The sequence below is a fragment of the Trachurus trachurus genome (genome assembly GCF_905171665.1).
Source record: "Trachurus trachurus genome assembly, chromosome: 2".
In the NCBI taxonomy this organism is placed as follows: domain Eukaryota; kingdom Metazoa; phylum Chordata; class Actinopteri; order Carangiformes; family Carangidae; genus Trachurus; species Trachurus trachurus.
Window position 1 is genome coordinate 11,230,815 of NC_139914.1, and position 20,549 is coordinate 11,251,363.

General features: G+C 42.8%; 2 protein-coding genes across 3 annotated transcripts; one reads left to right on the forward strand and one right to left on the reverse strand.

Moving 5' to 3' along the window:
* Positions 1-1,056: 1,056 nt before the first annotated feature.
* gart (phosphoribosylglycinamide formyltransferase) lies at positions 1,057-17,908 on the forward strand. Of its 2 annotated transcripts, XM_083986277.1 has the most exons (23): positions 1,057-1,096; positions 1,300-1,384; positions 3,104-3,253; positions 6,500-6,595; positions 7,209-7,383; positions 7,905-8,016; positions 9,166-9,234; positions 9,346-9,471; positions 9,563-9,650; positions 10,594-10,679; positions 10,769-10,937; positions 11,683-11,914; positions 12,180-12,274; positions 12,629-12,738; positions 13,141-13,339; positions 14,127-14,378; positions 14,498-14,650; positions 15,515-15,718; positions 15,805-15,963; positions 16,651-16,781; positions 16,874-17,015; positions 17,500-17,615; positions 17,708-17,908. In XM_083986277.1, exons 3-23 carry the CDS (start codon positions 3,109-3,111, stop codon positions 17,894-17,896), a joined length of 3,048 nt encoding a protein of 1,015 aa, XP_083842403.1. In that variant the 5' UTR covers positions 1,057-1,096; positions 1,300-1,384; positions 3,104-3,108; the 3' UTR covers positions 17,897-17,908. The 2 variants fall into 2 exon arrangements, with proteins under 2 accessions (XP_083842403.1, XP_083842402.1); XM_083986276.1 differs by lacking the exon at positions 1,057-1,096 and having other exon boundaries at positions 1,261-1,384.
* Positions 17,909-18,328: 420 nt separating this feature from the next.
* On the reverse strand, positions 18,329-20,549 carry hemk2 (HemK methyltransferase 2, ETF1 glutamine and histone H4 lysine). Its single transcript, XM_083986296.1, has 6 exons — positions 20,393-20,549; positions 19,875-19,961; positions 19,457-19,547; positions 19,291-19,374; positions 19,078-19,219; positions 18,329-18,543 (listed from the first exon to the last, which is right to left on the reverse strand). Exons 1-6 carry the CDS (start codon positions 20,533-20,535, stop codon positions 18,431-18,433), a joined length of 660 nt encoding a protein of 219 aa, XP_083842422.1. The 5' UTR covers positions 20,536-20,549; the 3' UTR covers positions 18,329-18,430.

Genomic DNA, 20,549 nt, shown 5'->3' on the forward strand with positions numbered 1-20,549 from the left:
CCAGGCAGCATTTGTCCACTGGCATTGTGTTGTTTTTTTGTTTCTAAATTGAGTGTTTTCATTTTATACTAATTTAAATTCTACCTCGATGTGTCTCAGAGGGAATTGCTGTACTTTTTACTCCACCTCATTTATTTCACAAACAAAGATGCATAATTTAAATAGAAAAACACATCACAAACTTATGAATGTCATGGTTAAAGATGAAAGCAGTGGTTCATAACATTTTTTTCTGTGACTACAAGATGTCAGATGTCAGATGTTAGTTAGTAGTTGTACCAAAGAGACACTCCCCCTCTCATCTCATGACCAAGCAGATTTATCTTGTGACCCTTTCAGGCGATCTGACCTATGACCTTTCGGGTGTGAACCAGTTTCTGTTTTTTGTTTTAGAACAAACATCATAACTAAAGGAAAAAATAAATTACAGGGACTGAGGCAACAATAAAAGAGAACTGAAAGGCTGTGGTTATACTGAGGCTGTATAAAAATGCAAGGCTTTGTGTACAAGAGGCTGGGCTGTGTGTGATTATGTATTTATGTCTTTATATAAATGCCTTTCTTTCCATCTATCACAAAGTTTTGTGCCATAAAACAATTGAATCGAAGGAAACTGGACTTGGAAGACGTTTTGCTTCTTATCCAAGGGGCTTCATCAGTTTGTAACACATCGGTGTGACTAGGACAAATACTGTACAAGTCCATCAATTTGATTCAATTGTTGCCCAGAGATAATGATGACTTCCTGGAAGAATGAAAATATCCACCACAGACATTCCATAAATCTGTTTTCATCTGCAGATGTGCCTATTTGCAGATAAATGGACTTATCTATTTCCTGGAAATAGATGGAGTGGAAACTAAAACTAAAACTGAAACTGAAACAGAAAATGAAGTTTATTTGCTAACAGATAAACAACAAATAAATGAAATAAAGTTCTTTTTGATGAAAAAAAAAAGTAGTTTTGCGTCCCCCTGACGTTGCAATTTTAAGTGACTCCAATTCCCATGATGCACTGGGTCGTTACTCCCTAGGAAGTTGGAAAAATCCAAATCCAAAGAAGTTTGGAAAACTGTTGGATCGGCAGAAAAAAGGGTGAGAAACACAATTCATATAATGAAACAGACAACAGTGAGATGTTTGACTGTGAAGTTATCCAGCGCTTTGCAGAAAATCCACCTCCCGTGCAGCGATGCGTTGCTTTACCCTGCACATCCCAGATTTATTGAATCCACGTGGTGCGGGGACGGTGTGTGTGTGTGTGAGTGTGTGTGATAACAGTTTGCATCCATGGTCAGTCCGCAGAGCTGAGGAGAAACTCCTGACTGACCTGATCCGGGCTCCGGCTAGTTCCTGCTTCACACTATTCCCAAACACACACAGGTGAGTGTTTTCCATTGCGCAGCATGTTTCATAATCATTTCACCACGAGCTCACGTGTTGATGTAGATTTAGCAGCTGCCTGTCATGTTGGACTTACAACTGTTTTCTTTTTACATAGACTTTGATGGTTTGTGCTGCAAAAACCACACAAGCTGGCTCACCTTATACTGGACATTCACCTTTTTGAGATAATGCACCAGAAAATAGACACCTCTCACTACACCTATAGCTAATGCATGCATGTGTTTTTACACTGTGACAACTGGAACACAATATTTTGATTTATGCTTAATTTACAGTTCCCATGATTTTATCTTAGTCCAGTGTAAAGAGAAAAGGTTAAACTTCCCTGTGGTGCATGCTAGTTTTCTCTAAAGGGGCATTTAAAACCCTGCTTTTGTCAGACTCATGCATTTGATTTGCTGTCTGACATGTGAGTCACATGAGTGGAGTGATTTCAATCCCAACCAGTGATTTGGTTAATTGTTTAACATGTGCACCCACTGTGCAACACTGAACCTTTTGTACTGAACTTTCTCAGTTGGTGTCGAAGAGAGCTTTTACTCAACTTCTCTGCACGATCAGGACTTTTTCTGTAGGAAAGGTACAATTGCACAATAATAGTCACAGCAGCACAGGTTTCATGTTAGAGCAGATGGAGATGGCTTGAACTCTGACCCCGTTTTGTTTGAGTTGTTGGGGTTAAAAGGCACACACAAGTGTTTGCAGTTTATATTTGACTGTTTTTATGCAAAGCTCTTGATAGAGTTGTATTTTTTTAATTAAACTTTTAGGCAAATTTGAATATAACAAGTCACTTTTCTTACTTTTTTTTGGAAATTCTGAATCATGGACAGTAATTAAAACTATTCAAGTGTTTATCCCAGTGATTAGATTACATTGACCACCAGTGTGTGCCCAAATAGCAAAGAATCATTGAAACAGTGTTGTATCAACATTATTTTGTCAACGTTAAGTCATTGAATCATGGGGTCGTGACAACCACTGTTCTCCGCTGAGCGAATTTACATTGGGTGGCACTCGTCATGTGTTACTGCAGATAAGCAGAGTTTTCTCTTCACTTTGAGTGTGAAATCCTCTCAAACACATTTTTGTTATCAAACCACAAACAAATTAGATGGTTGCAAATATCACAAATGAACCAGATGAGGTCTCTGTGTGAATCTGCCTCCCTCTAGAATCAACATATGCAAAAAAGAAAAGAAAAGAAACATTTGCTTCACAGAAAATTGGTTTACAGACAAAACTGAGATGTAGTCACTAAGAGATCGAGGCTGCTTTGCCAAACAGAGGCGGCTGCGAGCGCTTTACTGTAGTATATCAGCCTGATAATGGTTTTGTTTTTCTATGCAAATGAGCCCTTGTTTTCAGTAGCTGCTGCTGACTCTGTCCTGCCTGGTGACCATGCCATTTAATTGTCGACTGGTGTTTTTGTTCTAGTTGATTGGGTCCCTGTTTGTGTGGCATTACAAGATAATATAAGACCCCAGGCCTCGGCAAAGGTCAACGCGTCTTCTCAGCTTTAGAAACTCCTTTCGTCATAGGTCAGCCTCTGCATGCCATTAAGAGCTGTGCGGACAATTACAGGCGGAGGAGAGGAGAGGAGAGGAGAGGAGAGGAGAGGAGAGGAGGGTGTGACTATGACTGTGACTGAACGCTACATGATAAGACATCTTTGTTTTTCCTCTGTGACGCCAGGTGCCATGGCAGAACGGGTGCTGGTGGTCGGCGGCGGGGGGCGGGAGCATGCGCTGGCGTGGAAACTGGCTCAGTCGCCACAGGTGCAGCAGGTGCTGGTGGCTCCCGGGAATGCCGGCACGGCCGCCTGTGGGAAGATCAGCAACTCTGGTGAACAGTGACAGAAGGCTCTGAAGTTCATATTCACTGTGTTTTTATATATGCATAACAAACACAAAACAACATAAGACTACACAAAACATCACATATTCAGCAAAAACATGCATTTAATGACATAGAAATAGATCAAAACATATCATCAGTATGTGCATACACTACATATCTCTCACTTTTATTAATACACGCACCATAAATTCATATCATAACTCATATAAATAAATGATTAAGTAATTCACTCTATAGCAACCCAAAAAAAAGAAAGAAAACTAACATTAAACTATATTGAATCTTCATCCCAAATTTTTGTTATTGCCAAGACTTCCCATCTTTTTATTCACTGTTACAATAGTAGCTAATTTGACCAAAACAGTGTATTAAAGTCTAACTAGAGAATGCATTTCCTGAAGGAAATACGGGTGAATGCTGGAAGCTGGAAGCTGAATGAGCTGAATAAATTGTTGAAACTATGCTTAATTAAGTTAAGAAACTGCTGAAGAAATCTTGAAGAGATGAAACAATATATGAAGAGTATGAAATGGTTTGAAATTACTTCAATTGTTGACGATCAGTATGAAGAAATTGAAAGTCTGGAGTCTACTCCGATTTACTTAAAACTGACAGTTTGAAAACATTTTTGAACCATTACTAATGTAGATTAAACAATATCTGAAAAGTAAAAGTAGAAGATGAAAGATGGAGGATGTATGAAATGGGTGGTAATTACTTAAATTAGTGAAGAATAGTATGAATGAATTGAAAGGTTAAAGTGCACTCAGATTTATTTAAAACAGTTTGAAAACATTTTTTTGAACCATGTGTAAAAGTAGAATAATATAGAAGTAGGGCAGAATAACTAAAAAATAACTACAACATCTGAAGGGTAAAAGTAAAACATGTTAATAAAAAGTTTGAGGAAAATGTAGAAATCCTGCATATTTATAGTTTAACAGTTGAATGGTTGAAATCTGAAATAGGTGAGAAAATATTAAAAAGAAAAACTTATAAGAAGGATGTCGAATTTGTATGAAATGTTTGGAAAATTGCTTGAATTTTTGAAGATTAGTATGAAAAAATTAACATTTAAGTCTTCTCAAATAAATAAATAGATTATTAACAGCTTGAAAGCATGAACAAATATGTATAAAGATGAAGCAATACCTCAAGTCTATAACTTGTAAGCGGGCTGAATGATATGGAATGGATGCAAATGCCAGAATTGTTTTAAGATAATTGTAAAAAAAAAAAAAAAAAAAAAAAAAAAAAAGAGTGTGAAGATATACATTTATGAATGAAAATGTGAAAGTCCTTAAATGATTGAGAAATGGTCTGAATTGTTGGAATTAATGAGAAAAAGTTCAAGTCCTTCAAAGTAAAGGGTTAAAGAGGTGGAAAAGCCGAAAGTCAGGACATGAAGAAGCTCCAAATCCTGAAATCTCCCTCACAAGAATAAACTGAAATGTATGTAAGAGAAATAAATTATTAGAGATGTTTAAAAATTCCCATCAAAGATATGAACTAATTTGGAGGCTGATTATGAGCTGTAAGCCTGTGTGTGTGTGTGTGTGTGTGTGTGTGTGTGTGTGTGTGTGTGTGTGTGTGTGTGTGTGTGTGTGTGTGTGTGTGTGTGTGTGTGTGTGTGTGTGTGTGTGTGTGTGTGTGTGTGTGTGTGTGTGTGTGTGTGTGTGTGTGTGTGTGTGTGTGTGTGTGTGTGTGTGTGTGTGTGTGTGTGTGTGTGTGTGTGTGTGTGTGTGTGTGTGTCTGTCTGTGTCTGTCTGTCTCTGTCTCTCTGTGTCTGCACCACACAGAGCAGAGCAGTGAGATTTGAGCTCCGTGCAGCTCCCGAACAACAGCCTCTGAAAAGAGAACCGTACCTCTTACCAGAATGTGGTCATGACTATCGGGGCAAGGAGACCTTCCTGAGCGAGCCAATGTGCATTAAATGTTTGTAGGGCAAAAACTTTTCTCACAGTCGCAAGAAATATAAGGAGGTCGTTTCTGCTTTTCTCAGAAAATCTGCTCCTACTTTTCAATGGGAGTCAATGAGAGGAAGAGAGGGAACTGGCTGCACTTAGAGGCTCTGAGTTTAAATTCTGTTAGTCTCTCTGCGTTTTTGAGCACACTGTGAGACACAGCACAAGTTTGTCTACCAAAGTGGGGGAAATTATGTGTCCAGAGTGAAATTTGTGGCCGTGGTGACAGGATAGAGAGCAAAGTGTCAGAGGATTTTTAGACCCCCTGTCACTCTAGCTGATGTCATCACCACTCTAGCTCTGAACATTCCGTGCCATTGACTTGCATGTTAAATTTGAATTTTGTCAAAAAATGATCATGAACAGTTGAAGGGTACTGATCAATAATGGTAGAAGATATGAAAAAGTTGAATGCAACATGAATACTTGAAAGTTTTGTGAACATTTTAAAAGTTGAATGAGGTCCGTAGGTGAAAGTATGTTGAAGCAGTTGAAGTTCAAAGAAGGAGAAGATTTTAAGAGTTTGAAGACCGTTTCAATGTATTCCTATGGGAAAAATTTTTCAATAAAGTTTGAATATTTTGAAAAGTATGAATGATATGAAAAAGTTGAATGCATCCAATGATCTCCTGAAGAAGACGCACGTTTTGATATATGAATTGTTTGAATAGTAGAAAGTATGAAGAAGTAGTTAAAGACCGAAAAACGGAAGAAGTGTACAGAATAATTTTAATAATAAAGATTTGAATAACAATAGTGTGAATGCTTTCAGCATTCACCCTAATTAATGTTTCTAGTCAATATTATACAATATTATACTGAAACAATCACCACTTCTGCTAATGACTGGAGTGTCTATCATGTTGGTTTTTCACTGTTTGGTCTATAAAATGTCAGTAAATATTAAAACTACATAAAAACATATACTATGTCAATAAATTGTAACTGCTTTTCTCTGATCAGCTGTGTGAAACCTAAACATATTTAGAGAAAAATGCATGCACACATGTGAAAAACTTTGCACATGGGAACCCATTTTCCACATGTGGAAAATAAGTTCACATGGGAATTCATATGTGAGTCACATAAAATTGGGCCAAAACCACAAATATTTCCCAAATAACGTGATTCACATGTGCCAAATTTCGCACATGTGAAGTTCATGTGGTTTTTCTGTAAGGGGGATTACTCATAATTACTATGAATCAGTATCTGAGGCGTGTGAATGAATCCTAAACAGTTTGAACCTTTGATTTCCTGCATGCAGAGGTGTCGGTGAGCAACCACACCATCCTGGCTCAGTTCTGTAAGGACCATCATGTGGGGCTGGTGGTGGTCGGACCCGAGGTCCCGCTGGCAGCAGGTAAGTCAACACCAGCTTCAGAAGTCGTACCTGAGTCTCTCTTCCATCCTTCCCATCATCTAATCAAGCGATGTCACAGATTTTTACTAAATCAGACAATGACAAGGAGCATGAGCAAGCAAAACTGTAAAATTTGAAGATGCAGGACAACATTCGGTCAATCATCCCTTTCAGTGCTGCGTAGATACACACCTATGGAGTTCTTTACCACCAGAAATCAAATCCCAAACAGAATTAAAGATGTTTAGTGCTAGAGCTAAACATTGGCTTAAGCAGCAGCAGAAATGTGAACATTAACTTCTCTCAAGTCACTGTCAATACAGCATTTTACTAATGTTTAATGTATTTTATTTGTGCAATTTCTTAATCTAAATTTTGTAGCTGTGTTTATTTATTCATGATAACTATTCACTGTATTTGTATTATTGCACTTATTGTATTCAGTATCTTTTATCCTTCTTTAGCCTGACCAGGGACAAAGACTGCAAATTAGCTGAAGCTAGACGTCTTGTATGCATCGCATTTTTCATTCTTTGTGGCAGTGTTGTATGTATCGTCCCTGTTAAATAAACATTAAAATAAAAAATAAGATAATCCTCTGTGTCCGTCTCAGGGATGGTGGACGACCTGACGGCGGCGGGAGTGCCGTGTTTCGGACCTTCGGCCAAAGCGGCGCAGCTGGAGGCCAGCAAGAGCTTCTCCAAGGCGTTCATGGAGCGTCACGGCATCGCCACGGCCCGCTACGGCTCCTTCACCGACCCCCAGGAGACCTGCACGTACATCCGCACGTCAGTATCACACTCAGATTTAAACAAATGTGTAATTAGCGGAGGAGAGAAGGAGCCACATGCAAACTGTTTATCCAGAGTTTTTTGTTTCCATGGTGGAGTTTTGTCTTTCAGAGCCATTAAACACAGAACATTTGTATCATCAGAGAAAATGAAATCTTCACTGAAGTTTTGTTTCTCAGATGGTTTCATGAGTTAATGATCTAAGAGGTGATGATTGTTTTTCATATGAGAGCCTCGGTCCCTCCACAACATTACACACAGAACGACGAGGAGTTGTGACTTTTGTAAACAAAGAAAATCCTTTGTACTCGGTTGAAAGTCGTTTCTCTGGTCACATCAAGAACAACAGCTGCCACATCCTGACAGCCTCCATCTATACACATCCCAAAGCCATTCCCACACAATAGCAGTCGCCAAATGTTAAATGGTGCACTGCCTTTTTATATCGGCGACGCAGCATCTGTTCCAGATGAGGACTGAGAGGGGGTGTCATTGTGTTTTTTGGGGGGGGTCTCCAGGGCTGACTTCCCTGCCCTGGTGGTGAAAGCCAGTGGTCTGGCTGCTGGGAAGGGCGTCATCGTGGCCAAGGACCAGGACGAGGCCTGTCAGGCTGTGATGGACATCATGAAGGTACTGAGACGGGTTTTTTTGGGGTTTTTTAACAATATTTTTTATTGAAATTTCAAATGCACTTCAAACTCAACATTAAAGGGATAGTAGCATTTTTCTTAAAGTGGGGTTGTATGATCTACAAATAGCCCCTAAGTACTTTAATTGCAGTAGAAGACTCTCTGCACTCCTCCCGTTAGCAACGCCAGCCCATAATAGCCCTGACCAGAGATTTACAACATACAGTGTTGTGAATGGACCCAAAGAAATGCCCTATTTTCACGGCCTAAAAGAGGTTTTACCTGAAAAAAAATACACAGTTCCATTGTTTGCTATAATATAATTTTTTCCAGCCCCTCAAAGTGCAGTTTTTATTTGGACCTAACCAACTCACGTATCCCTCCGCCCGGAGTCTTACTGTTTGTGACTGAAATGCACTTGTTTTGTTTTTGTTTTGTATTTGACTTGTTTGTGTTTTGGTGTTGCTCTGCCTGCCGTACAACAAATTGCCCCCTAGGGGGATAATAAAGTTTTCTGAACTGAACTGAACTGAACAGGGTTAGCACCCGCCGATCAGCAGTTGGTTAGCTACTGCTTTTCCTGCACTTTGAGGGGCTGGAAAAAATTCTATTATAGCGAACAATGGAATTGTGTATTTTTTTTTCACGTAAAACGTCTTTTAGGCCGTGAAAATAGGCCGTTTCTTTGGGTCCATTCACAATAATATATGTTGTAAATCTCTGGGCAGGGCTATGGGCTGGCGTTGCTAACGGGAGGAGTGCAGAGAGTCTTCTACTGCAATTAAAGTACTTAGGGGCTATTTGTAGATCATACAACCCCACTTTAAAAAAATGCTACTATCCCTTTAAATTAAATTAAATTGAAATTAAATAAAATAAAAGGCAGGATAATATCATAACCTGTTATTCAGACAGTGTTATCTGTTTTATTGGTCAGGAATGACATAAATGATTCCCAAATACAAGTAAACTCCTCCTGTTTACCTTTAACAATGTATGTCAATCTCTCCACCGAGACATTTTACTGGAGCAGAAGGAGAGCCGTCTTCTGTAATAATAAACACTCTGACTCTGAAAGTGTGTTTTAAAGCTGCTAAAAGTCTGTATTTGTACGGAAACAACAGACGAATCAGATGTTTGCCGTTGACAGGACCGAGCGTTCGGAGCTGCAGGGGAGACGGTGGTGGTGGAGGAGCTGCTGGAGGGAGAGGAAGTGTCTGTGAGTGAGACACATTTGCACCAACTCTCAGTCCGACTTGATAAACTGAACAGGCTGTTAATCCTCCTCCTCCTCTTCCTCCTCCTCCTCCTCCTCCTCCTCCTCCTGCAGTGTCTGTGTTTCAGCGACGGCTCCTCGGTGTCTCCGATGCCTCCGGCGCAGGATCACAAGCGGCTGCAGGACGGTGACCTGGGGCCCAACACCGGCGGCATGGGCGCCTACTGCCCCACCCCTCAGGTACCGGCCTGACATTAAGTCCTGCTTTATTGTAACCAGTTAAAATAAGTGGCCATACAGTTTATATTTTCTCCTCTCTCTCCCTGTGCAGGTCAGTGAGGAGCTGCTGCAGCAGATCAGAGAGACGGTCCTGCAGAAGACGGTGGACGGGATGAAGAAGGAGGGAACTCCTTATGTGGGCAAGTGCTCTTCTTCCATTTTGTTTTTCTTTGATTCATGTGTGTGTTTGCGCTCTATTTAATTCTATAAAATGCCTTTTAGTTATCTGGCATTGTCACAATGACATATTAAAAGTAACTTGGAGTCAAACAGACATTTGGTTCGTTTGTCTTGCTGTTCTACCAGTCAGTACGTTTACATGACACTTGAAAAAAAAACGAATTATTGCCTTAATCCGACTATAACTGGACAACAGAGCGCATGTAAACGCATTAGTCTGACTAATATCGGAGTTCTTCAACTCTGATTAAGACACCCAGATAATGCAGTTGGAAATCGATTTTCTTCAGCATGTATACGACTGAAACTGGACAATGTATGTGCACATGCTCTACAATGGTAGGGACAGTACAAAGTGGTAGGTCTGGGTGGGGACTGTAGTTGAGAATTTATTAAGCTTATTAAGTTGTTTATATTCAGTTTTTTTAATTTTTTTTTTTTATAACAAACACAGATATGAAAAGTTAAAGATACTTTATTAATCCTTTGCAGGAAATTACAATGTTACCAGCAGCAGATGACAACACAAGACCACACACACGCGTCATCCACAAAAATACACAATAACAACAACCCGTTAAAACATGTGTAAGTGAATAAGAGCAGCAAGGTCTAAAATAAGATTTAAAAAGAAGTAAAAGTAACAAGGTCTAAGATAAGATTTTTAAAAAGGAGGGAGAGACACGATCACATGATTACAGCAGTTAGGAGAAGCCAGGCTCATGATTCCAGTAGATAGTTAAAAAGCCAAATGGCAGCTGGTAAAAAAGACTTGAGGTTAATAATAGACACAATCACACCAGGACCGATCAGGAGGATCTCCTATGTCCTCTGTCCCTCTCCACAGAGAAACGAGTCCATGAAGCTCTCTTTGTTTTGAACATCTCATGTGTGTGTGTGTAGGTGTGCTGTATGCAGGCCTGATGTTGACCAAGCAGGGCCCGAAGGTGCTGGAGTTCAACTGTCGCTTCGGAGACCCTGAGTGTCAGGTGAATGCCCCCCCCCCCCCCCCCCCCTCCATCATCAGTGTGACATTATATAAGTCTCTATGTTGTTTCTGACCGTGTCTCTCTGTCAGGTGCTGCTGCCGCTGCTGAACAGCGACCTGTACGAGGTGATCTTGAACACCATGAGCGGTAAACTGGCCGCCAACGCCCCCTTGTGGCAGCAGGACAGCTCTGCGGTCACCGTGGTGATGGCCAGCGCTGGTTACCCCGGCTCCTACAAGAAAGGAGTGGAGATCACAGGTAGATGTGACACCGAGGCACCAAAGGAGGACGGGTGGGGTGGGGGTGGATGGGATGGGATGGGGGGCGGAGCTTGTTTTAAAGGGATAGTATCATTTTTTTAAAGTGGGGTTGTATGATCTACAAATAGCCCCTAAGTACTTTAATTGCAGTAGAAGACTCTCTGCACTCCTCCCGTTAGCAACGCCAGCCCATAATAGCCCTGCCCAGAGATTTACAACATACAGTGTTGTGAATGGACCCAAAGAAACGGCCTATTTTCGCGGCCTAAAAGAGGTTTTACGTGAAAAAAAATACACAGCTCCATTGTTGGCTATAATATAATTTTTTCCAGCCCCTCAAAGTGCAGGAAAAACGCTGTTATTTGGACCTAACCAACTGCTGATCGGCGGGCGCTAACCCTGGGCGGAGGGATACGTGAGTTGGTTAGGTCCAAATAAAAACTGTGTTTTTCCTGCACTTTGAGGGGCTGGAAAAAATTATATTATAGTGAACAATGGAACTGTGTATTTTTTTTTCAGGTAAAACCTCTTTTAGGCCGTGAAAATAGGCCATTTCTTTGGGTCCATTCACAACAATGTATGTTGTAAATCTCTGGGCAGGGCTACTATGGGCTGGCGTTGCTAACGGGAGGAGTGCAGAGAGTCTTCTACTGCAATTAAAGTACTTAGGGGCTATTTGTAGATCATACAACCCCACTTTAAAAAAAATGCTACTATCCCTTTAACCATGAGTTCTGCCTCAGGTTTATCCGAGGTCCAGGACACGGGGGTGCAGGTTTTCCACGCCGGCACGGCCCTGAAGGACGGGGGCGTGGTGTCCAGCGGCGGCCGGGTGCTGACGGTCACGGCGGTCAGCTCGTCCCTGGAGGCGGCGCTGCAGACGGCCAATCAGGGCGCGGCCGCCATCGGCTTCCCGGGCGCAGTGTACCGCCGCGACATCGGCCACCGCGCCATCGCCCACCTGAACCAACACAGGTGTGTGTGAGGCTAAACACACACACAAACAACACTGAAACATTCCCTTTGTTTTTTTGTAAGTCGTATGTTTCTGAATAATAAACTTGACTGTGGAATCGGATGTACCTGTGTCCTAAGTTGTTTCTTTAATTCCATCGATTTGCAATGTGCTCTAATCTGCAATCAATCACAAATCCCCTCCTGAGTCAAGACTTTTAAACTCTTCTAGAGACTTCTTCCTCTTCCTGTTTCATCTGCATGAATCAAACTGTGTTTCCGACAGAGGTCTGACCTACAAGGAGAGCGGAGTGGACATCGCCGCTGGTAACAAGCTGGTGGAGATGATCAAGCCTCTGGCCAAGGCGACTTCTCGCAGCGGTAATTTCAATTTCATCCACAAAGACCGTGCAAAGAAAACATATTGTTACTGTGCATTGGAACAATGATTAAATGCTCCTGACTTTGAGCTTGTGTCAAACAAAAACTGCACTCTGAGAAAAAGTGTTCCCTGGTTTCCGCGGCTCCGTGATCCATCAGGCAGAGACGATGTTTTCCTGTTTTAAGCAGCAGACTGAAACGGTTTTCCCATTAGCAAACAAATAACTGAGCTGTTTGGCTATTGTAGATGTAATTGCAGTGATTCTGATTATGTCTTGTTTGCTGCAGAAATACAAACATCAGAAAAAAAAAGGCTGTAATTGGTATTTTTTGTTTGTTTTTTCCTGGCATCAGGGTGTAACGCAGACCTGGGGGGCTTCGCCGGGCTGTTTGACCTGAAGGCTGCAGGATTTGTTGACCCAGTCTTGGTCTCTGGGACAGACGGAGTGGGGACAAAGCTGAAGGTATTTTTCACGCAAACGCCACTGTCATTTGTCACTGTTCAATCTGTGACTTGTTGTAATTGCAAAAAGTCCTGGAACAAATGAGAATCTAATGAAAGCGGTCAAACCTCTCCGCTCCGTCCAGAATGGCTTTGGTAATAACCGTTTAAAATTGGCTCCACATTTGGCTCAGAAACAGCAGAGCAGCAGCAGCAGCAGCAGCAGGGAGAGAGCTTATCTGCACAGAGATTCAAAGGTTCAGACTGCGGCTTCTTAAACCCCCTGAACAGAAATACAAATTCATTTAAAGTGTGAAAGATCCTGGATTAATTCAAGGACTCTTGGGAACACATGCAGCTCATTGTTGCTGAGAGTGAAGAGCTTTAATATTCTCCAGTTTATTTAGTCTTATTTGAGTTTCAGATTGCCCAGGCGTGCAGGCAGCATGGCGGTCTGGGTCAGGACCTGGTGGCCATGTGTGTGAACGACGTGCTGGCTCAGGGCGCCGAGCCGCTCTTCTTCCTCGACTACTTCTCCTGCGGCAGCCTGGACGTGGACGTGGCGGCCGCGGTGGTCGGCGGCATCGCCAAGGCCTGCGAGATGGCCGGCTGCGCTCTGCTGGGTGAGAGAGGGAGGAGAGTAGTTCAGGATTAAAGGAGAATTCCGGTCATTTTCTAAATAAGGCTCTACAGCTTCAGGTCCCCGAGTGCAACCATAAGGAAAAGACCTGAGAATAATATGTGCAGCCCGGACCTAGCTCTCCTCCTGCTAGCTGCGCTACACTGCAGTTAAACAGCAAAGCAATGGGGGCAGAACTTTAAAACTGTGACTTTGGCCTCTATTATGCTCAAAATATCCCTACACGTGCTTTGCAACACCTTACCACACAACACCGACTGTGCATAAACTCTGTTAATATGAGAGAACAGTGTTAATGTGTGTTTTTATCATGCTAGCTGCCTTGGTAGACCTTACTAGTCAACTATCGAGTGCGGGACTGTTTCCATATCAGTGCAGACTGCTCCTCATCTATTCTGGTTTGAATAAACACGCACAACCATCAAATTCAAAATGTTCCTCCATCTCTAGCATGATAAAAACACACTGTTCTCTCATATTAATGGAGTTTATACACAGTCAGTGTTGTGTGTTAAGGCACTGGTGGATGTTGCAAAGCATGTGTAGTGATATTTTGAGCATAATAGAGGCCTAAGTCACAGTTTTAAAGTTCTGCACCTATTACTTTGCTGTTTAACTGCAGTGTAGTGCAGCTAGCAGGAGGAGAGCTCGGTCCTGGCTGCACATATTGGGACTCTGGGACCTAGAGCTATGTAGAAAATGACCGCAATTCTCCTTTAAGTGTGAAATCATCTGCGACTTATATTGCAAAACCTCCATCTGTGTCTCAGGAGGTGAGACGGCAGAGATGCCGGGCGTCTACGCTCCGGGGGAGTACGACCTGGCCGGGTTCTGCGTGGGCGCGGTGGAGCGAGGAGCGCTGCTGCCCAGGCTGGGGGACATCGCCGAGGGGGACCTGCTGATCGGAGTGTCCTCCTCCGGGGTGCACAGCAACGGCTTCAGCCTGGTGCGTAAAGTCCTGGAGCGGGCCCAGCTGGGCTACAGCTCCCCGGCTCCCTTTGGCGAAGCGGGACGGACCGTGGGTAAGTCCAGTCCACCAGCAGCGCCACCTTTTTGTTTTGCATCCCTTTTTCAAATTTTTCAATCGCAGCCTTGACTTCAACTCTCAACTCTCCCCGTCTGACTGATGTTGTGCCTCCAGGGGAGGTTTTGCTCACACCAACAAAGATCTACAGTCGCCTGCTCCTGCCAGTGCTGCGCAACGGTGCTGTCAAAGCCTACGCACACATCACAGGGGGCGGACTTCTGGAGAACATCCCTCGGGTGCTGCCCCAGGAGCTGGCAGTTGATTTAGGTGAGATGAAAGGGTGGTGCACACACACTTCTTAGACGCACAGTGATCTTTATATGCAGCATAAGCATATAAAAACGTTGGCATCGACAGTTTGTAAAAGGTGCTGTGCCTCTGGATGAAGCCGCATTTGCATTTTATAGAAAGCAGTTTTATTTTTGCTTTCCTCATGAGGTGAAAAACAGGAATCAAGACAGTTTCCTGTAGATATTTACGGCTGCACGACCTTTGTGCACAGTGAGGTCAATACAAGAGGTGTTATTATATTCACACATACATCCCCCTCCATCTCCTTTTAATGTATTCCTGGGAGTCTTTCCCTGTAGATGTAGAGGTCACTTGTTGTTATTTAAGGCCACGGCATTATAATTTAATATTTGGGTCAGTGACGGGATGTAACCCAATGTCAAGTGGTGTAACCGGTATTTTTTTTAAACATAATCTGACTATATACAGGAAAATAAATCTAAACTCAAATGTAATTCATTTCTTGACAGTTTTTACATAATTTGTCACATTATTTAGAAGAAAAGCGATGTTTTTAGGTTTATTTCCTGGTCAGTATTGTCAAATACATTGCATTAAAATTTAAATATACAAATACAGCAAAAGTCTATCTCATTTTAAAGTTTTCTGAAGAAAAATAAATACATTTTTATAGTAGACCTACACTTAAATCCACTGTAGGTGGATAAAATAATTAATACTTATCTTTTGTGGTTACACCATTTGATATTTTCAGGGCTTTCTTACCTCTGTTGATGTCATAAAACAACATGAATACAAAATGTATATTTTAACAAATCTGATGCATGCTTTTAAAACATTTTTTCAAAGATATTTCTTAATTCACACTTTTTGTCTCAGATGCGTCTCGGTGGAGCATCCCCCCGGTGTTCTCCTGGCTCCACACAGCGGGGGGTCTGAGCGAGGAGGAGATGGGGCGCACCTTCAACTGCGGCCTGGGGGCGGTGCTGGTGGTCGGCCCCGTGGATGCTCAGAGGGTTCTGCGCCAGCTTCAAGCCCACGAAGACGCCTGGATTGTGGGTTCACTGACCCACAGGCAACCAGGTGAGACCCTGAACGCAGCACGGAGTCAGATACTGGACATATGGACTGTGGTAACCTATAAAGTTCTGTTGGGTTTGTTTTTGAAGGGGCAGAACCGGTGGTGGTTCGTAACCTGAAACACAGCCTGCTGAATGCAGGACCCGTATCCAGCGGAGAGCTGGGGGTGAAGCAAAATAATGGTTGCCATGGAGATATCAGCACGCCATGCAAGAAGACAAAAGTGGCTGTACTCATCTCTGGCACAGGTGTGTGTTTTTCATCATGAAACCAATAATTCTAACTATTTAAAATGGACTTTTTATGTTTTAATTTAATTCAGTTTATTTGATAGGGACAATGCAGGTTAACATAGTGACACTTCCACTCGTTACAAACAAGTCAATGGTGACTGATGTTCTGCATACAGAGATTATAGCTAATGCTAGTTTCCAACTCCCGTCCCTAGTTAGGCTTTTAGTAGAAAAAAGAAAGTAAGAAGAAAGACATCAAAATTACATACAACACTATAAAATGTACAATACATCTAAAATCATACCAAGTCATGACACATTAAAAATGCATACAGTTCTGATTTTGTTTCAGCCAGATTTTAACCTTTGTATTAAAAATTCTAATGTCTCGGGTTAGTTTTATTTCGGTCGGTAGTGAATTCCACATCTGGGAACCCTTTATAGAGAAGGCTGATTGCCCAAAGGAGGTCTTCTTACGGCGTGAGATTTTACAGTTGCCACCTGCCATACCCCTGGTGATCCTATCACTATTTTGTCTTCTAAAACGACTACACAGCACATCTGGAGCCAAGTTCTGCAAACATTTAAAAAAAAACAGTTTGACAGACTAAGCAAAACTAAGCAAATTATACTGCTTCAAGATGAGACAGTGATGCCACTTTGTCCATCATGCGTGTGTAAAAACTTCCCCCCGTGTCTCAGGCACCAACCTTCAGGCTCTGATCGAGCAGGTCAAGCGTCCGTCCAGCTCTGCAGAGATAGCGGTGGTCATCTCCAACAGGCCTGGAGTTCAGGGCCTGAAGAGAGCGTCGCTGGCCGGCATCCAGACACGAGTACTGATACAATCACAATCATAAAACTTTTTTTAATCTTTTAGGATTTAATGAATGAGAAAATCCAGCTTGTGGATCTTGTTTCCAACCAGGTGGTGGACCACAAACTGTACGGCAGCCGAGCCGAGTTCGACGGCACCATCGACCGAGTGCTGGAGGAGTTCGGGGTGGAGCTGGTGTGTCTGGCTGGGTTCATGAGGATCCTCACGGGAACTTTCGTCAAGAAGTGGAACGGTGTGTAGCCTAAATGCAGCTTTGGACTCTTGTTTTGCCTCCATTTACACTGTTAAAGGGATAGTTCAACATTTTAGGAGTAGGTTTGTTAACTTTAATTGTTGGTGCAAGCTATTTTTAGAATGGTGGAGCAGAGCCGTGAGCTGCTCAGAGCTACGCTACGGAGGCTAATGGGATTTCTTGGTTTCCCTCATCAAACTCATCAAATACACAATCCAACAACTCCACAACGCTCTGGTGGACAAGTTGTAACCTGCACATTCACCACGCTATGAGATAATAACAGAACATTACAAGACAAAGTTGTTTTTGAGGTAAATTCATGCAGTTTTTTAGCAAGCAGTCTCTGCATTTGCCTCGAAAACAAAAATGCTACAATTAAAGGTAACAACCCTACTCCTACAACTAGAGAGATTATGCCAATGGGCCAATTTGCCAAAATGTTGTCAGAACAGCAGGGTGTTTATAACTGTCACTCTTACAGGAAAGCTGCTGAACATCCACCCGTCCCTGCTGCCATCATTCAAGGGAGTGAATGCCCAGAAGCAGGCCCTGCAGGCCGGTGTGCGGGTCGCCGGCTGCACCGTCCACTTCGTAGCAGTAAGTCCACCGTTACTGTTGAAACCTCGGCCAGCAAACTACGAAGCAAAGACCTGCAGTGCATAAACTAAAAAGTGTGTGTGTGTGTTTAGGAGGAGGTGGACGCGGGGGCCATCGTGGTGCAGGAGGCGGTGCCCGTGCTGAGCGGCGACACCGAGGAGACTCTGTCCGACAGGATCCGGGAGGCCGAGCACCGGGCCTTCCCCGCCGCCCTGGAGCTGGTGGCCAGCGGCGCCGTCCGGCTCGGAGAGGACGGACACATCACGTGCAAGTCTGCATAAATGTCACGTGACTCACTTTAGTTCTGTTACATACGACGGGTTTTACAACACTAACAAGGCAGGGGATGAATAGAAAACATGTTTACTGTTTTTCAAAAAAAAACATCAGCTAAGGTCACGGTAACTTTTTACTATTTTACTACTAATACTATTTGCTGAAATGATGAATGCGTTTCAACTTCTACTGTGAAGGGGCATCTTACTTGAAACACAAATTACATTCCACTTGTACCTTAGAGAGAAATTATAGAGTTTTGTCTGCACTGGAGTTAACTTCTTGAGAAGAAAAAAGGCATGATGGTCTGACTTGTGATGGTGTTTGTCGGGAGCATGTTGTTTAAAAAATGAATTGTCATTAAAAAGTGTCAGGGAGAATGCAGTCAGCGGTGTTATGTCAACATGTGTGTGTTGGAAAAAGCGATCATGTCTCAGAAGGAACTGTTTATTCAGTTGCATCCTTGCAGAAGATCCTCGAAAATATGTCCTTTCACTCCTCCGTGGTTCAAACTGCTTGTGATCCTTCCATAATCAAGTTCATGTTCGAACTCTGCGGAAACGCAGGACGGACAGTCTCTCATTCCCAGCTCTGGTGGACAAACACGACTCTCCCTCTAAGCCGTGTTTCCTCAGTAGATGGATGATCTCCTCTGGAGAGAAAATGGAAAAAAGGTGGTTAAACTTGCTTGGTACACTTCATGAAATCACATTAAAGGGATAGTAGCATTTTTTTAAAGTGGGGTTGTATGATCTACAAATAGCCCCTAAGTACTTTAATTACAGTAGAAGACTCTCTACACTCCTCCCGTTAGCAACGCCAGCCCATAGCCCTGCCCAGAGATTTACAACATACAGTGTTGTGAATGGACCCAAAGAAACAGCCTATTTTCGTGGCCTAAAAGAGGTTTTACCTGAAAAAAAAATACACAGTTCCATTGTTCACTATAATACATTTTTTTCCAGCCCCTCAAAGTGCAGGAAAAACGCAGTTTTTATTTGGAGCTAACCAACTGCTGATCGGTGGGCGCTAACCCTGGGCCGGAGGGATACGTGAGTTGGTTAGGTCCAAATAAAAACTGCGTTTTACTACTACTACAATTAAAGTACTTAGGGGCTATTTGTAGATCATACAACCCTACTTTAAAAAACATGCTACTATCCCTTTAACAAATATCAAAACCCACCTGGATCGTTCTCAGCAATGGTAATGAGGTAAAACAATCCTTTACTGGACAGCAGCTGTGGAACCAAGGGCAGAAACCTGTCGGTCACCTCTCGTCCTCTCGTCCCACCAGCCCAGGCCGCCTCGATCCCTCTGCTGCCAACCTGAAAGACAAGACTCATGGTTAAAATACTCCCACACACCATCCAAGGATGACTGAGCAGAGCTGAAGCACCTCTTCTGTTGGTGTCACCACATAGGGAGGGTTGAACAGGAGGACGTCCACTTCCCCGCTGAGCTGAGGCAGAAGACACTCCACCTGAAAGAACAGATGTATAAATAGTTACACAGGGTTCTGCACAGTTGAAGCCGCAGCATGTGAGAAGTTGTAGAAGCCTCACCAGGTCTGTGACGACAGGCTGCAATGACACACTGTTGCAGGAAGCCGTCGTTGCTGTGCACTGAGCTGCTGCAGGGTTGACATCAGTGCAACTGCAAGACAAACATGCTCAATGGTTATTTCTCCATCTCTTTATTAATTACAGATCATACATACAGACATACATATCAGACAAACATAGATAATTAAAAAAATCATAATAATAATGAATAAAAACATCAGCATTTGGTTTAGTTTGTCAATTTTTTTCTTGTGAATATGAAATTTCCCAAGCATCAGGATTAATTGTACAAAAAAAACTGTATAATCATCTAGATTTATTTTATTATTTGTCCTGTTAATGTCCTTATACAATGCTGTACATCAGTCCAGAATGCTTTTGAAAATACACATTGATAAAAACAGATGATGTGGCTCACATGTACACAGCGGAAGGTCCCACTACTGATGCCAGAAACGCGGACACCACTCCTGAGCCGCTGCCCACCTCCAAACACACGCAGGGGCTGGAAGAAGCAGCGAGAAACAACGAGATTTTAGGATTTTAGGATGTGTAGGAACTAAAGGGAACAAACAGGGCTGGCCACTCTATGCGGTTGTTTAGGGCCACAGAAAGGTACCGGGGTTCATTCAAGTCATTTAAACATCCTGAGGTCTGCATGTGCACGCTATGAGCTTTATATGTCATTTGAAGTCAATATTCAGCTTTTTTTTTTATCTCACATTTGATGAAAATAGAATGGCAGAATGGCAACATTTATGCTCAAAAGCAATCTTAATAAATTTCATTTTAGACTTGTTTTCTACACTTATCTACGAGTATTGTTACATCTGCAAGTATGATACATTTAAGAAAAAATCTTGTTTAGGGGGCCACCAAGATCCTAGGGCCGGCCCTGGGAACAAAGTAGAGCCGAGTGTGAGCGCGAGTTGAGACCTCAGCAGCTGCAGCCGCTCTGCGTCTTTCTCCAGGGCGTCTATCAGGAGGAAAGAGTCCTCCGCGGGCTCGTAAACATCTCGGAAGGCTCCTCGTCCAGCGTGGGAGTAGTCCGGCGTGGGGAAGCCGCCGGTGCTGCACATGTTAGCTCAGCGGC

Bases quoted from the DNA above. Each gene is read 5' to 3' on its own strand.
- gart (XM_083986277.1), top strand. From the start codon at position 3,109: ATGGCAGAACGGGTGCTGGTGGTCGGCGGCGGGGGGCGGGAGCATGCG. The intron at 14,651-15,514 runs GTGAGATGAAAG...TTTTTGTCTCAG, and splicing joins GGAGCTGGCAGTTGATTTAG to ATGCGTCTCGGTGGAGCATC. The intron at 17,016-17,499 runs GTGTGTAGCCTA...TCACTCTTACAG, and splicing joins TTTCGTCAAGAAGTGGAACG to GAAAGCTGCTGAACATCCAC.
- hemk2 (XM_083986296.1), bottom strand. From the start codon at position 20,535: ATGTGCAGCACCGGCGGCTTCCCCACGCCGGACTACTCCCACGCTGGA. The intron at 19,548-19,874 runs GTGAGCCACATC...TTTGTCTTGCAG, and splicing joins GGACCTTCCGCTGTGTACAT to TTGCACTGATGTCAACCCTG. The intron at 18,544-19,077 runs GTGGGTTTTGAT...TTTTCTCTCCAG, and splicing joins CATTGCTGAGAACGATCCAG to AGGAGATCATCCATCTACTG.